General features: G+C 35.2%; 1 protein-coding gene across 14 annotated transcripts in view; it reads right to left on the reverse strand.

The window, feature by feature from the left end:
• Positions 1 to 1752: 1752 nt before the first annotated feature.
• Map3k7 (mitogen-activated protein kinase kinase kinase 7) overlaps positions 1753 to 16890 on the reverse strand; it is a 54255-nt gene continuing 39117 nt past the window's right edge. For 2 of the 14 annotated variants that reach the window (XM_063233250.1, XM_023564082.2), the window contains 4 exons: positions 11046 to 11151; positions 8569 to 8630; positions 7459 to 7574; positions 3866 to 5785 (listed from right to left, as the gene is read on the reverse strand). In XM_063233250.1, the coding sequence (XP_063089320.1) occupies positions 5605 to 5785; positions 7459 to 7574; positions 8569 to 8630; positions 11046 to 11151 (465 nt within the window). In that variant the 3' untranslated portion in view covers positions 3866 to 5604. Of the gene's footprint in view, positions 2476 to 3865; positions 5786 to 7458; positions 7575 to 8568; positions 8631 to 11045; positions 11152 to 16890 lie in introns of those variants that run through there. The other 12 variants (XR_010042013.1, XR_010042014.1, XR_010042017.1 and 9 more) reach the window with 12 other exon arrangements.

Genomic DNA, 16890 nt, shown 5'->3' on the forward strand with positions numbered 1-16890 from the left:
GCAGCTGAGGAAATTTCACTCCTACAGTCGCACTACCATAAATGTCATCCTAGAGATAAAACAGTCCTCCTAAATTGGCCACATTTACTACTTGGAGAAGTCTTTGAAATGACTCTCAAGGTCCTGCTCATTTCCCGCGCTTTCCTCAGTTTCCCCACCCTTTGTTGTCAGACCTAATAAAAGTGGGTGGTCCAGAGAAGTCTTTATCTTAGTCCTTGGAGTCTCAAGCTCAGCTAAAGGGTTTTGACCCTCCTGGAGCCCTAAAATCATACAATTTGTCTCATTTACTTTATACCTCTGCGGTACACATGCTTGAGATTGGGGATCTAGGTCAGAACCCGATACAAGGCCAGCCAACACTACACAGCAAGTTCAAGGCCAGCCTGAACTACACTGCAAGACCCTGTCTAAATAACCAAAGAGAACTTACAGGGAAAGGCGGAGTGGTGGGCAGCAAAGAAAAAACTTTTCCAACTTCTGGTGGCCAGACCCTGGAATACAGCAACATGAGGAAGAGAAGGAAAGAAGTGGGTCCTATGGACACAGGAAGGGTCTGAACTGAGGCTTGGAGCCCATGAAGAGAAACAATTCAGGAATCCAGCAAAAATAGATGGCGGACTTGCCAGACAGATGGACGGCGGGGGTGGAGTGGGGTGTGGGCAGCGGGACCCCCAAGCCCATGCCTCCAGGGAATCTGCCGGCTGCCAGTTGCCAGGGAGAAGCAGGAAGGAAGCTATATGGCACCCATCCCCTGACACCAGTGGGAAACAGTTAAGAAAGCAATGTGGCCCCAGCCCCATGCACCTGCTGGCATCGAGGAGGAAGTGCAGCCCCAACCTCTGTGCACTGGCCTAAGCTCCGCCAGGTGCCCGGGTGAGGCTGTAAGGGAGACAGATGGCACCATCCGCCAGGCGCCAGTGGGAAATAGTAAGCAAGCAATGCGGCCCCAGCCTCCACGTCCTGGCACAAGCCCTGTGGCCCCTGCAAGGGAGGATCAGCAAGAGACCAACGCAGCCCTCCCACGTGTGCCAGTGGAGGCCTGGTGGCCAGGGAAAAGCCCCAAGGACACCCCCCCACCCCGCAGTGAGCAAGCCATAGGACAGCCGGAGATGCCAGTAACTGAAGCAGGGAAGCAACCTGACATTTATGTCCTTTCATCGACTTTGCAGGCCCGAGGCCAGTGGGCTGGGCAATTTTTAGAGGGTAACAGTACATAATATAGTAATGACTATGGGTTTTCTACTGTCCTATTACTGTTTCGTTTTGTTTCTTTATTATGTTTTGCTCCCCTTAAAAAAAAAAAAAGAGCTAAGCAGACACGGTAACTAAATTCAATATAGTATTCTGAAACAAAAAGGACATCAAATAAAATCTAAGTAAATCTGAAACAAAAACCAAACCAAACTAAACCAACAAACAAAATATCCCCAAAACTAAAGTGAGAAAAAAACTGAAACACCTAAAATTACATGTTGTGACTTCATTTATGTAAAACTGCAGGAAAATGTAAATTCTACATTTTTTGGAAGATCAATACTGCACAGGCTGGGGTACAGGGATGGCTTGACTCCCTAGGGTCAAACAGGAGCTTACATGTTCAGTTCTTGATCATGGGGGAATTCTACAAGTACTCACGTGTGTCAAAACTCAAGTTTGACATTAGCAATGATTTAAAAAAAATAAAAGACTGCACTAAAGTAGGCAAAAACAAAAAATACCTCCAAATGAAAAAAACCTAGATTATACTTTACCTTCCTGTAGACTGGACAATTTTTATTTTCCAGACCAAATCCCACAATACTGTTTTTGTATTTCCATTGTTTTGGTACATGGTTTTCAAGAAATAAAAGAAATGAAGACACCCCATTGGCCAAATAAGTGAGTGTGAAAATGGAAGCACCTCAGAAACTGATGAGAATTTTAAATTATGGTATGACAAAGTCTAGCGATAGGCTTGTGTTGAAAAGTCTCAGCGCTGGCGTGAGGTTATCCAGTAGGGTGCTCACAAAGCTTCTTTTGCTGGGGCTAGCAATTACTTCAGGTTCCTCTTCTTTTGTCTGTCATTGATTTAAAACGTGTCCAGCGCTCTTCTTCACATCATGGGCTGAGAGGCCCCATCTATGAAGCTCTGCCTAAAAGAGATGGCGATGATGGAAAAGCAGACCCAGGCACAAGTCTCAATATTGTGAACTCTGACTGCTGCGATATGGACATGCAACTTGGCATTAGCAGCAGTAGCTCAGCTTATAATAGGTGATCAATAAATACTTTAAAAATGAGCAAATTAATGTATAAATTTACAGAAGTGAAGATTGGGTTTATAAAAATCTGTGCATATCTATAGGTTGGGAAGTAGCTGGTAAAGAAATGTAACTCGGAAAAACAGTAACAAACCACATTTCCTATGAGAAGAATTATTTGTATGTTTTATGCTTTACCTACATTAAAACTGATGAACGAAGAGCATCATTTAATCTGAAATTTTGAAATAGAAAAAGATATGCTGTTAATTGGCTCAAAAACCATGATTATAGTACAATGGTACTGAATATTATAAGATTACTGATATTTCAGTTTTTATTACTTTCTGTGTTAAACACACTGGTATAGCACACACATATCATGGCTCACTTGCCAATATATGCAATTTACAACTTTTATGTACCTATTTAGGACAATCTGAATTTTACTTTTAAAAAATCTAAAAAGCTTCCTTTACACAGTACACAAGAATTTATGCATGGTATCATTTTACAAAAAATGTTCTGCATGACTATTAATAGAACTTAAGGAGTTGAGTTCTAAGAATCACAAACACAGAAAGAAACCAGGTTCACAGGGAAGATCTGTGATAGACAGATTAAAATAGGAACATAAAACTAACCGGAAGAAAAAAAAAGACATTCAATACTCTAGGATACTTTACGAAAAAAGCCTAACATTTGTAACTGACTTAAAAAAAACTTTCCATTTTGCTGTGTTGCATTAAGGTATATATTAACTGATTCAACTCCAAAAAGCAATTTTTACTGCTAAAGAATATTTCCCTTTAGATGACAGAAAAGCTTGTTTTCTTTCCCTGGAGGCAAGAATAAAACATAATTAGTGTTTGTTCAGGGAGTGCTTATGAATTTCTCAGACTAGGACATTTTAGTGACTTGTCTGTTTGTTATTTCTACCTTACAGAAATGGGTTAGAATAAACTGTAAAACCAGAATTATTAGAAGGTTTGGATCTTTGTTAACATCTGTTTGCAGCTTTGATGAGTAAAGACACTAATGAAATCTGCCTGATATGGCTTTTAATTATCCACAGTATCCTTCCTTGGCATTTTTACAGGATAATCAGAACTTAAAAAAAAAAAAAAAAGTGTGAGATTGGCAATGCAACTACTAAAAAGAGAGTAAGACTGAACTGTGGTCAGTATCCAGGACACAACTGAAATCTCAAGAAATTTACTACAGACACACAAGGAACTGTGCAACCGTCTTCTGCATCTGGTACCACAACTCAATCTATGATTTTCTTCCATTTAACTATTTGACTATTTGTAAGAAGTATCTGCATATAATAATAATGACAGTAACAAAGTATTTTACTTTATGTGTGCTATGATATAGCAAAGCACACAAATGTCCAGAAATAAAATTTTTTGAAATCTCTAGCGCTAAATCCTAATGGAAGAATCAAGCCATACCATTCATGCTTGAATATCTCATGCTCTGTGCGCCCAATAATAATTTGAGCTACGTGGTAATGTTTTTGGAAATGAAAACCCTCCCTTTGGTTTAAATTAAGTGATAAAAGACATTTAGTTTCCATAAGCTTTCTAATTACAACTCTGAAGAAGCTAAAAATGACACAGTTTAATACAAACTGTCCTTTATCTTTATTGCTTGTGTACACAAGGGAATTCATTATAAAACTCAGCGGGAGGAAAAAAAATGCAAGAAAAAGTTACCTGCTTTTAGCATTTTTAAGCATAGTTTGGTAACTTCTTAGACCAACTTCCTTATCTGAAACAGAGCAAAAACTGCAATACAATCATGATAGTATTCTAATCAGAGCAACTGTATTTTCATTTTTTATTTTCTCTTCATAAAACATTAATGCTATAAAAATGAGACCAATGACATCCTTATTTAAAATACACCCCTTTACTGGTATCAAAATGTGACTTATTTTAATACCAAGTGAAAAAATAGATTGTGTAGTTTATTATTTTCATGACATTAAGTTATTTTGCAGTTTGATAGCAAAGTTATCATTAACAATATAAATATTCTCTTTATAAGGATTGAGATTCTCTTAAAAGTGTTGAAAGGCAGCAGGCATTTCAGAATGGGCTTGCAAGGGAATCAATTATTCCAATATCAAGGGCAAATAGGATATTTATTTTTATTCCTTTAGCTTCTCTACTAATTTCTCCTGGCTTGTTCTTCATTTGATAGCAAGCCTTTTAGCTGGAATACTTCCATTTTGCCTTATTTCTCTTTAGTATTTTTAAATATATAGTCAAACAATCCAACAATCATTACAGGAAGGAATGATCATTTAAGCTAGGTCATGCTTTTCTGCCTTTTAATTTAAGAGATACTAATATTAGAGTCATAAAAGCTTTAAAGTTTTAATACACATACAAAATTAAAAATATTTATGCCTTACAAAGAAAACAAAAGCTCCAAACTGTGTGTGGTAGGACACGCCTATAATCAAAGCAGTCAGGGAGGCTGAAGAAAGGAGAATTGCCATTTGGCCGAGCCTAGGAAACTTAGCCAGACATTATCACCAAAATATCATCATCAACAACAACAACAACAACAAAATAACAACAAAAAAGAAGAAAACTAAAACAACAACAACAAAAACAAAGCTGGAGATGTAGCTCATTGCAAAGGCCCTGGGCTCAATCTCCCAGTACCACCAAAATTAAAAAGAGAGAGAGAGAGGAGAGAGAGTGACACAAAGAGAACTCCATTTGCTCAACAAACAATTTTCAGTCTAATGAAAAGTGGTAAAATTGCTCATCAAATACAGCAGCTACCACTTACCTTTAAATATTGTTACAGATGGAACTAAGTTCAGTACTGATCCAAGGTTGAACCAAACTTAAAGATTCTGTGTCTGTAACACACCACCAACTAGTCTAGATTTATAATACCCTGTCTTTAACTTGGTGTATATGATTTTTTGGGGAAAAAAAAATTAGTTTTTTTTGAGATGAGATACAAGAACAAAATCGTTCTTGAGGTTCCCCTTCTAACATGGGAAAACAGATGATGTTTGCACACAGCAGCTAGTGTGATACCCTGCGTTCTGTTAGGCTAGCCTTCACACAACAGCATGCATTTACAGCCACAGTCCACCGTATCTGTCTGGAGTTGAGAAGTGCTGCTCATCTAAGTCACAGATCCCATCATATGCAACAAGACAGGTTCACCATGAGAAGAAAATAAATGACGGAACAAATGCAGCAAAAACAGGCAGCTGGCATTCAGAACACGCCAAAAAGCTAACACTCAGGAGCTGTCATAAAGGTTTTTCTTTTCTTAAAAAAAAAAAAAAAAGTCTTCACGTTTTCTAAAATGTAACGGTCCCAGAGAATCATGAAGTTCCTTGCCGCTTTTGCTGTTGACTTCTGATGACATCTAGTTGTTTTTTGCATTGCTGGTAGTAAGTAGAAAGGCTTTTGTTTTCATCTAAAAGCTTTTTATGTTCCTGTACCAGTCGAGATGTATTTTGCTGGTCCTTTTCATCCTGGTCCAATTCTGCAACTAGTTCTTGCCTAAAGATAAATGCCACATAACAAATATTACACATGATGAAAAATTCATACTGTATTAGCTTATGATGAAAGCTCACTTAATAAGAACTTTTATTCTGAGTCTATCATTTTGTAACCCAAGTACACTATTCAAACTGAGTTTTGAGCCAGAATGGAAATCACCACCCACTCTTCTTGTACTCCCATACAAACACCATCATCTTTTCAGTAAGTAGCTGGACTCAGGCAACTTGTGGAGCAGGTAAAGTTTTAGAAACTTTTATTTGCTAACTTTTGTGGGAAGATGAAGAATAAAAAGGTTCTTATTTGGTTACAGGAAAGCACTGCTTTAAGTTTTTATAATTCACATTCTACTTTTATACCTATATTCACTAGTATTCTGAAGTCACAATTCTATTAAACTACAGTGCTGAATGGTAGCTAACAGAACATTTGCAAACTAATTAAGATACAGTGTCCAATTTAAAGCCCTTTCCTATTGTAAAACAGTAAGAATGACACTAATTTCTGCATTTAAATCACTCAGTTTTGCAAACATTTTCAAGAAAGATCATCAGTGTCTTTTAGAGTTTGGTTCAAGGAATTTCTCTTTTATTTGGGAGCTAAATAAATATTAGCTTACTGTGAAGTTGCTGGGCATAAATAAATAAATAATAAGTTCTTAAATAATTGTTTAATATTTTTCATTAAAGTGATTAAAACTGTCACAGCTTTAACACTACTTCACATTCTACCATTTATTTTTTCTACCACAGAACTCTTCTCTTAAATGATTAAGTATAACAAAAAGATAAGTTAAAAATGTGAAATCAGAAACATAGAGCTTTTTTCCTCTCTGTTGTAAAAAATGTTCGTAGTTATTTCTGTAATTTTAGGACTATATTTTATTTCCTATTTGGCTTATGTAAGAAACCAAATTGATTTCATCTACATTACTGTATCAAGAAATTCTGTGATAAAATTATTTCTTTTATTTTGAAGTACAAACAAAACTTTTCACAAATTATTCTGAAAAACACTTCGTTAATTTAGATTAAGATTAATAGAGAGAATTGTACTACCTTACATATGTATAGTTGCCATGATTATTTTTCTTACAAAACTTGACATTGGTTACCATTCATAAATTGGCTTCATAAGTACAAAATGTCATGAGAATCAAGGTTAGGGAAACTGAAATTTTTCTTCTTCCTTTCTTTAAGGAAGTGTGTATATACTAGTGTGGACTAGATTTCTTAAAACTAGGGAGGAAGGCAGTTTCTGTAACTCTCAGAAAAACACAGTATTACAAAGTTCTCTAGAAAAGCTGTCACAGATACAACTTGGAGACCTACAACAAGTAATAGCACTCTTAAGCATAAGCACACAAGACGAAAGAATATATCTACAAAAATATTTCTAAGATAAAAGTAACAGAATGTTAGTAAACCATGGAAACAATATGTCATTTGGGTATATAGTACTAGCTTAGTTTCCTTAATACTAATATGATATGACATAGTCAAAAAGTTGAACATTGTTTGAAAATAGTCAAAGGGTGCTTAACTTACCATAAAATCTTTATCTGGAAATATATTTAATGACTAATTCTAAAATTAAGTTTTCATGTCTTCAAATAATGTTGTTGTCTTAATATATTTTGAAATCAAAATACTATTTTTTTAAAGACTTACTTTCTCTGTAATAACAATGCAATTTCTGTTTGAACTTTCATATATTCTTGTGCCATTTTACAATGCTGTTCAAATACTGCCATAGACTCTTTGGAGTTTGGACATGGTGCTAGAGGCTGAAAATAAATCAGGAATGTTAAAATACAATTAACACAATTAAATCTCAATATCTAACTAAGATGAGAGTTAAGGCAGAAATTGTGGTATATTTTTATTGCTCTAAAGCAATGATCTTTAAAAATAAGCGTTAAATCAAGAAAAATAGAAAAATCTCTAGAAAAATCCCTAGAAAAATCTCAGTGTCCTTTTGTCAAAGTTAGCTCAGAACTTAAGTTGATACTTGTGGTTTTAACATTTTCATGTTCAAGAAAACAAGGACTGGAGTACTCACAGCTCCTGAAAAGACATTTCAGGCTGCTAACAAGTTCTGGCTAAGGCCCAGGCTGCCCGCGAGCTTGTGATCCTCCTCCCTCTCCCTCTTGAATAGCTGGGGTTACAGGTGAGTGCCACTGTGTGTGGCCCTCAAGAGATGTTTATAGCTCATACACAGGAAGAGGCACTGCAGTGTAGTACTTACATTTTTAATCACTATGAATGTAAGAGAACACATCACCAAATGTATTAAACAGGGAGCAGCTTATATGGGTTCTATATATTTTAATGCACTAAAATTAAAAAGTGAGAACACTATGCTTGGCGGCTTTGAACAAAGATATAGAATTATTTTAAGATGACCACTAGGATAAGAATGTATAATTGTATCACTCTTAACTAAGATTAACTAAATAAAAGTCATTTTCTTTAATTTTAAAGTTTAGGAAGCTGATTCTTAGCATAAGTAAACAAACATACAATGACAGGAACACAACTGCTAATGTCAGAAATAAACTCCTGTGAGATATGGTAGCATATCACACACTTAGCACTTAGACAGCTAAGGCAGGAGGATTGCCTTAAGTTTGAGACCAGGACAGACTACATAGTAAGTTCAAAACCAGCCTGAACTACATGGTGAAACTCTGTCTCTCTCAAGACCAGGCCACAACACAAATCAAATCAGTTCCCTAAGAAGAAAAAAAGCGAATATTCACTGGGAAAGTACACTTTTACCTGTAGTTGGTGATCCAGTGTAAGATAGGCCATTGGGATCGAGTTATCTGATCCATTAGTATCTGAAATTCAAACACATACTTTATTTACTTTGTGTTGTAAATAATCATAAACAACAGCAGGAACGCATGCATGAGATACTGTGTCCCCTCCCTGAAGTAAATACCATTAAATAAAAGTTACTGCTATTAGTAATGAAAAAGGTCAATTTTTAATTCTAAAGGTAAAAGGAGGCATCTGAGTATAGATACTAAAGTACAATCCACAGTATCACCACAAAAAACCAAAAAATTAAAAATCAAAAACCAAAACTGAGTAAAAAAATATTCCCTGACTTTAAAGGAAAAATTAAATATCGTAAAAGTTTTCTCAATTTAACATTTCTTCTACTTCTTTCCAAAACTGTGATACCTAAATACCTGATTATATCAGTAATCTGTATGTATGTGACATGTATTTTAGCATGAAGTATAATACACCAATGTTTCACATTATACTGGGGGTGGAAAACAGCCCAAGCATTTTGCTTATTCCAAGTCCTGCCATAGTGGTCAACTTAAATTTACTGAATTTCAACTTTTTCCTACAATGAAGAAGTGAGGTTTTACTTTCTCATTTATAGCTAAGCTAAAAAACTAAACTTCCAACTGGTCACAAGATAGCAAGGTTACTTCACGAGAGTTTAGTTTTTAATATTTCAATTGCTAATCAAATCTTTTCTCCTGAATGCTAAGACTCACACTGGCTTGGTTAAACTAGGCAACATCTCTTTCCTGGTCCCCTCATCACACACTTATTATCATCACATGTTCTTTAAAAGGCATTTTTCTTTATGTGGAATGCTGCCTTCTCCTGCTTTATGACAATCTAAAAAAGCTGTGGTATGAATTATGATCGGCAGTATTTGATTTCTCCATTAAAACACCCAATGTTGTAAATATGGAAAATTACTGTGTATTGTGATGACTAACTGTTACTGTGTATGGTGATTCCAATCATGGTTATAAGGGCTAGGTCATGCCTTAGACGTCTGCTATTGCACACAAGTACTAAGAACAGAAAGAAGTGAGTTTTTCCCTGTGTGTCTCCCTCCCCTGGATGTAGGCATTTCTCTTGCTTGATTCTGTGGGTATACTTGTCTTTCTGTATATCTATACTCACGATCTACGACTGTTACACTCTTCAATTTTCTCTGAAAATATACAGAAACTCATAGAAATTTTAAAAAATGCCTTCACTAGGCAACCCACTTAGGACCCCTTCTGTCTCTCTTTTAGACAGAAGCTTTCTTTCTCTCAATAAATATTTCTGCTTTTTAAAAAAAAATGTCTTAATTAGGTTGTTTTAACTTATATTCACACTCATATTTTTTCCTGTGTCACTGCGTTTACCTATCTATTCACTACAATTTATTCTATTAGGAACACATTTTCTATGCAGGGACACATCTGTAATCTATTTGATGGAAAAGAAAAATACTCAGTTGAAATTTCAACTTGAGTCTAATAAGATTTTTAGCTATTGGTGTTCTGTGGTATTTTTAGGTACCAGAAGGGATAGAGGCATTCATGAAGTGGAAGCAGTGGTTACAGGAGACAGTTGCAACAATTTTGATTTTACTCCCATGGTCTGACAATCTGCAGTAAGGCTGATTCACGTATCTAAATTAATCTCTGCTGCAGTTCGAGGGTTTTGCCAAACTGAGTACTGAACCAAGACAAATGATGCACTGTCAAGTAAAGTACTCTGGTGGTTGAGGAACCAAAAAGCTGGCATTACTTGAATGTTAATGACAAAGTCCGACAAGAGTACCTTTTTCTCTACCCATCTTCCTGCCTATGATGAATTCTACATGTGCACTGCATAATGCTAGGTATGAAACTACCACCACTAAATTTAAACTTACTAAAACTAGAGAGTACACCCCGGGCTAAACAGAGTTCTAACTGACATGACACAGTGAAAAACCACCTGGTTAATTTTTTAAATTAAATTATAAACTTGACTAAACCATGCCAAATATCTGTAAATAACTGAGTCATATTTTAGTTTGTGAATTCAGAAAGATGACTTTTAAATTTCAGCCTAACTGTGAATATCAGTAACAGAGCTGATCTTATATGAAATTCCAAATGGTTTAATTTTCCAAGGTCCTCTCTGATTTAATGAAATATAAATAAAAACTAATTAAATGTGTTGTTGAGTATTTACAAGGCATCTCCCTAATGACAGGGACGAGTTCATTCTGCTGCAGCACATCATTCACTGTATGCCCTCAGTGGAATTTTCCATCACTATCTCTAGACAGCCAGATTTTAATAAGAACAATGTGATGTTACTCATGTTATCACTGAATAGTTAATTTTATTAGTTTGAAAAATGAGAAACTACTGCGTAATGCTTGCCTTTGTGAAGATTAATGAACATAAACATGACAAATTCAATTTCTTATTACAAGGAAGAACTGGACCAGTCACCTGTGAAATCATCAGGAGTCCATGGATGACTTCGAGCTGGTTTTTCTGAGGTTGGTCCTGAGGTAGTGATCATTCTGACACTAGGACTGGATGACCTACTGCTCACCTATAGGAAGAAGTGACAGGAACAAAATATGATTCTTGATTAAACACATAAAAAAATAAACCCACAAAACACTATACAACTGTATCTAGAACTTTATATGCATTTACATAGGGCTACTTTTCAAAACTGATGAGCTTGCAAGCAAGTAAAATACTTTTGTGATCAGAGCATCAAGACAGCAGAAGAGGCTAATGCTAGTCTTGAGGATTTCAAGAGAACAATTCTAGAGCCTTTGCATTCACAGTAATACAGTATATCTTGGGCTTTCGTGATACGGGAATGTGATGGGAGAAAATTCTACTTAAAGCTAAAAAAGTTAGAGAAAGTTTTGTTCTCCAGCAAAGAGTAAATTAGGAAAACAAAGGCAGCAAATCTGTGTTTATCATGGCTCTAAACGGAAGAGTGAAAATGCATCTGCTGTGTATCTATAAAAATTTAGTAGCAAAATAACAGGCAATTTAGGAAATGGAGACAGACTTTGTGGAGACGGGAAAGAGACCTAGGGTTAGAACAAGACAGGCTGGAGGGAAGAGGGGAAATAAAAATGATCAAGATACGATACGAACCAATACTCCATGATGAATGCATTTATCACATATCATGAACATATACTAATGAAAGAAAAGGATGGGGGGAAAAACAAGTGTAAAAAATTTTCCAGGATCAAGGGAAGATACAATCCCAGTCAGACAAATCTCAAGTTAAAAAAAAAGAGAGAAAACTCACATATTCAGCATACATACATTCTAGAAGACAGACAAAGAAAAAGCAGACAAAGACAGATTACGGAGTGATTACCACTGATCTAGAAATTTGAAATGAGCAACATTCTGAAATCTGAAACCTGAGTGCTGAAATAATTAATACCACAAGTAGAAAATTCCATACCTGACCTCATGAGCTAGGTCACAGTCAAAATACACAAATACACTAAAAATAATGTAAAAATCTTTTACTTTAAAGCTCCCCCCCTATATATATGATATGGTACATGTAAAACACAAATGAATTTTCACTTGAGTTCGTAGCCCCAAGATGCCTCATTATTACACATGCAAATATTCCAAAATCTGAGCTCTGAAATATAACTGGTCCCATACATTTTGGAAAAGTGTATTTATCTTGTATCTACAAAAGAGCATGAGTTAAATTCTCTCTGGTCATACCATAAAAGAAGCCAGTCAAAATGTAGAGTAAAATCTATGAAGTGCAGACATAAAACTTACTGCCAACCTAGAATTATTTAGGCAACAACAACAACAACAAAAGACTGCAGTCAAAACAGCACTCTCAGATGAGTAAAACTGAGTTTGCTCCTCACAGACTGGAACCACAGCGACGTCTAAGCACTATACTTTAGCAAGGAAAAAAAACCTTTTTGATAGAAGGGCAGGATGCCATGAAGAACATCAATAAACAAGGCCTCAGTCTACATACTGAAAATATTAAGCGACAGAAACAGACTAATTTATAGAATTATCAAGCAAACAAACAAGTAATGAAATTCTGAGTAACAACAGCATAAGGAAGAAGAACAATGATTCTAAAAGGTGATCACTACTTAGGAGGAGGAAGGATTTCAACAGTCAGACAAAATTTCACAGGTATTTACTAAACGTAGTAAAGTGCAACTCAGAAACCAGAAACAAAAATGAGAATAGAAACAGAGTTATTCAATTCAAAAGATGGCAAAGGAGAAAAAGAATAAGAAAAAGCTAAAGTATGAGGGAGAAAATAGTCAAAATAACAAATATAAATGGATTAAATTCTGGTTACAATAGTAAAAAAATTATCAGATTGAATTAAATACTGTTTCTAAGACACAGATCTAATTTAGAGAAAGAAAAGCAATTTAAAGAATTGAAAAACAACAATTACTATCCAGAATAAACTTAAATACCTATATTAATATCACATTTTTAGGGCAAAAATTTCTAGAGAAAGATTAAAAATCACTTTAATTCAGACTGACAATTCACAATTTATATGCTCTACTTGTATGCAATTATAGTAAGCAAAGCAAAAAAGTCAAACCAAAATAAAGAAACTCTGCAAGGAGAAAGGGACACAGCCATCATCAAAGTGACATATCTGAATATTTTTCTATTAATGATTTATAAAAGCAGGCCAAAACCCAAAACACATACACAGTAAAACCCTAACTCCACACAAGGAAAAAACCCAAAAAACCCAAGCAAATGGAGAAAGGGCATTCATTTCAATCCTTAGAAATATTTATGAAAACTGATTAGGCCATAAGCCAAAAAACCAAAAGCTGTATCCTGTAAATCATAATGCAGATGTCCTTTGCACTGATTTTAAGATTAACTAAAAATTCTATGGCTAGAAAGCATAAAACACTTCTAACTCACTGGTCAAAGAAAACAAAATGAAAATTAGAAAATATTCAAATTTTAACATAAGTCAAGCTAAAATTCGTGGGATCCAACTAAAGAGACATTTAGAGCAAAACATTTAATTCTAAACAACTATGCTGAAAAACCAGAAAGCACTGACAACTTGCAAGCAAGGGCTCTAAGCTACAGGCATACAAAGAACCAAGTTATAAACCTGCCCCCGAAAAGCAGTAAAGTATTTTTTAAGTTGAGCTAATATGATAAAAAATATTATGCCTAACAGATTTAAAAAAAATTAAGTGAAATAGATAAATCCTCAAAAATGCATAAATTACCAAAATTTATGTACATCAGATAAAACACCAAGCCCAGAGGGGTTTTATAAGTAAGTGCTATCAAATATTCAAGAAAATGCCATTTCCAGTCTTAAATTAGTCTAAAAAAGAGAAAAGAGGAAATACCTCCTGAGTCATTCTGTGAAGGCAATAAAATCTGGTCAATAAACAAGGACAGTATGAGAAAGAAAATATCAGCCTCCCTCATGTAAAAAACAATGCAAAGTCAAAAAAAAGGTGAACAGAATTTGGCAATATATAAGCAATAAAAATCATTTAAAAAGTTGTTTATCCAACAAATGCAAACTGAAGAATTTTATTAATGTAGTTCATTATACTAACAGTTTAAAGGTAAAAAAACTCAACAGATACATAAAAGTCATTTTTCAAAACAACATCCATCACAAACTTAAGCTTCATTTAAGGTAAGAATTTCTTAAGCAGATAAAAGTTATTTATAAAGTTTGGAGACATGGCACATGATACAGCAAGGCACAGTGAGCTGGTGGGAGGCCCCCGGGAAGGAACAGCTACATCCCAGTCCATTTTAATGTCTTTATTCTGATGTAAGGTCTCATCAAATCACTGAAGGACCCAGGCTGGGCTTGAACTTTTGGTCTGACTAACCTTAGCACCCCAAGTGCTGGGATTCTGAGGCAGGTGCTGCTGTGCCCCACAATGTTCCAATGCTTAAACTGGATAGGGAGTTCATGAGTTCCACTGTATTACCAGATTTGAAATCTCACAAGTTGTTTACATTCATATCAAAGTATTCATATTTCATAAATTATTAAAGGATATTTAAAAAGCATCTTTTTCTTCTAATATAATCAATAGCAAAAAGGAGACTCAAAAAGAAGTGCTGCAGAAAGTAAAACATTTAATGTCCAGTTTCAGCACGTAAACACAGAAGCGCTCACACTCAGGACTGTGAGGTAAAGCGAGAGGCCGTATCCTAGTGGGAAGTACTGTGTCCAGAGGCAAGTACTGATTCTGTGCATTCTGCTTTAGGTCATTTCACTAACTTTCTTTACCTGGAGAGGGACTGAGCTGGACTAAGACTGTGACTGCAGAGTGCCACACAGGGCTAAAACCTACGCTTAATTTCTGTGATTAAATCATAAAATAATTTTGAACAAAAACTCTTGAAATATAATTTTCATCTTGGGTATATAATAAAACTGCTTCAGAAATTCCAAAATGTTTTTCTACACTAAAGGAGTTTTTAACTCCCTATCAGATTGGTCTTTTCAAAATCTCAGTGGCCTGTGTATTACGATCATCATTCACTCTCCTTGCTAATTCCTGCCAACCCTGTGGCGCCCAGCTCAGGTCACCTTCTCACGGTCAGTCTGTTACTGCGCTGGCTCTTCAGGCACAAGCTCTGACCCCATGTTTGAGGACTAAATGCTTTGCACTGTACTCAATACAAAGTGTTTACTTGTTGGGTGAGTTCTGAAATTCTCAAGTATTCCTGACCCACCATCAACAAGTACACATTAACCATTCAGATTCCCTTTTGTACAATTCCTTTTGTCTGACTCTAAATTCAATCAGAAGTATGATGTAGTACACAGAGTATGCACAAAACAGAACGACATGAAATTTGTTTTTGTAGGTCATAAACTGTCAATTCCCAGCAATTTCACATGGTTCAGTCTAGTACTTTGGGTACCTGGGTTTACGGCTCAGTCTGCCATTTCTCACTGTGTGAACCTGAATAAGTAACTCTTCCTCTTTGAGCCTTAGGGTTCTCATTTATAAAGTGTGCAAAAGAAACAGTAATAACTAAGAGGCTGGGTCTAGGAAGACATTGTAATCAGAGTCTGAGTTTGTGCTGTACTAGTTACAAGTAGTACAGCTTTAGGTAAGTTATGTAACCACCTAAGACTCAACAGTAAAATACCACAGTACTACCTATGCCAGCAGGTTGTAAAACTAAAAAGCAACAAAATACACTGTCTTTAAAGCAGTAACAATTTTCCTTAGAAGGTGGATAGTAAGATGGTTTTAAGAATAAGATAGATGGGACTAGGAATAGATTTGTAGCACCTAATAATTTCCTTCTCAGTTTAAACTCACAGTTCTTAAAGCATATAAATGACTCAACTCTACCACAAGGATTGTCTTCCCTTTCAATTCTAGTTATATTTGTAGTCAGTCTCGATCTAAACTTAAAGTTGGGCCTGAAGTAAGTTCAGATACTACTGAATCTCTGAGTTTTTTGGTTTATCAAAAGTATTATTTTTTTAATAGCTGAGAATATGTTTTGTATACAGGATTTGTAAAGTTGTAATGTGCTGAACTGTTGGTATCCACATATGAAACTGGTGCTGAGGTTTATTGAACTCTGATGTATTAGAGGAATAAACATACATCAAAGAGAACAAATGATGAAATATGCAACTCTTTCTTTTGAGATACTGTTACTCTTGGTTAAAAAAATTATAGATATAATGAAATTATTATTGAGTCCCTTTAAGCAAATCTTGATTTAAGAAAATACATTTGTTTTTCTTATAAATTCTATTATAAATAATTTCTTTCCTTCTTTTAAAAATTTTTCCTTTTTTTTCAGGACTGAGGATTAAATCCAGGGCCTTAGCTACATTCACAACCTCTTACTGTAAATCAAGATTGATTTTGCTTTAAAATAATGTCAGGCCTGTGTTCCATAGTCAGTATAATTTTATGCTAGAACTTTAACATTTTTAGAAGAAAAAACAAATACATTTCTGGCATGGAAGAATCAGTATCAGTTACAAGAAATTAATAAGATTAAATAGGATGCAGAACACGTAAAAACTGGGTCTTCAAATAAGAATGACCACTTACAGTACTCAAACACTGCTACATGTTTTATCGTACTGTCTACTTTTTAAGAAGCTCCTGGTACTTCACGTGCATGACTCTCTTGCTCTATCTGTAGTATAATTATGAAATCAAGAAGCAAAGCTAATATTTTTCACGTTTTAAAACTTGTTTTTCTTTAAAGCTAGAAGGAACTCATATGGAGTCAAATTTAAATGGGTAAATTAACCAAAATT

The sequence above is a fragment of the Cavia porcellus genome, unplaced genomic scaffold (assembly GCF_034190915.1).
Source record: "Cavia porcellus strain 051 isolate PalLab524CR breed Dunkin Hartley unplaced genomic scaffold, mCavPor4.1 scaffold_22, whole genome shotgun sequence".
NCBI classification, from domain to species: Eukaryota; Metazoa; Chordata; class Mammalia; order Rodentia; family Caviidae; genus Cavia; species Cavia porcellus.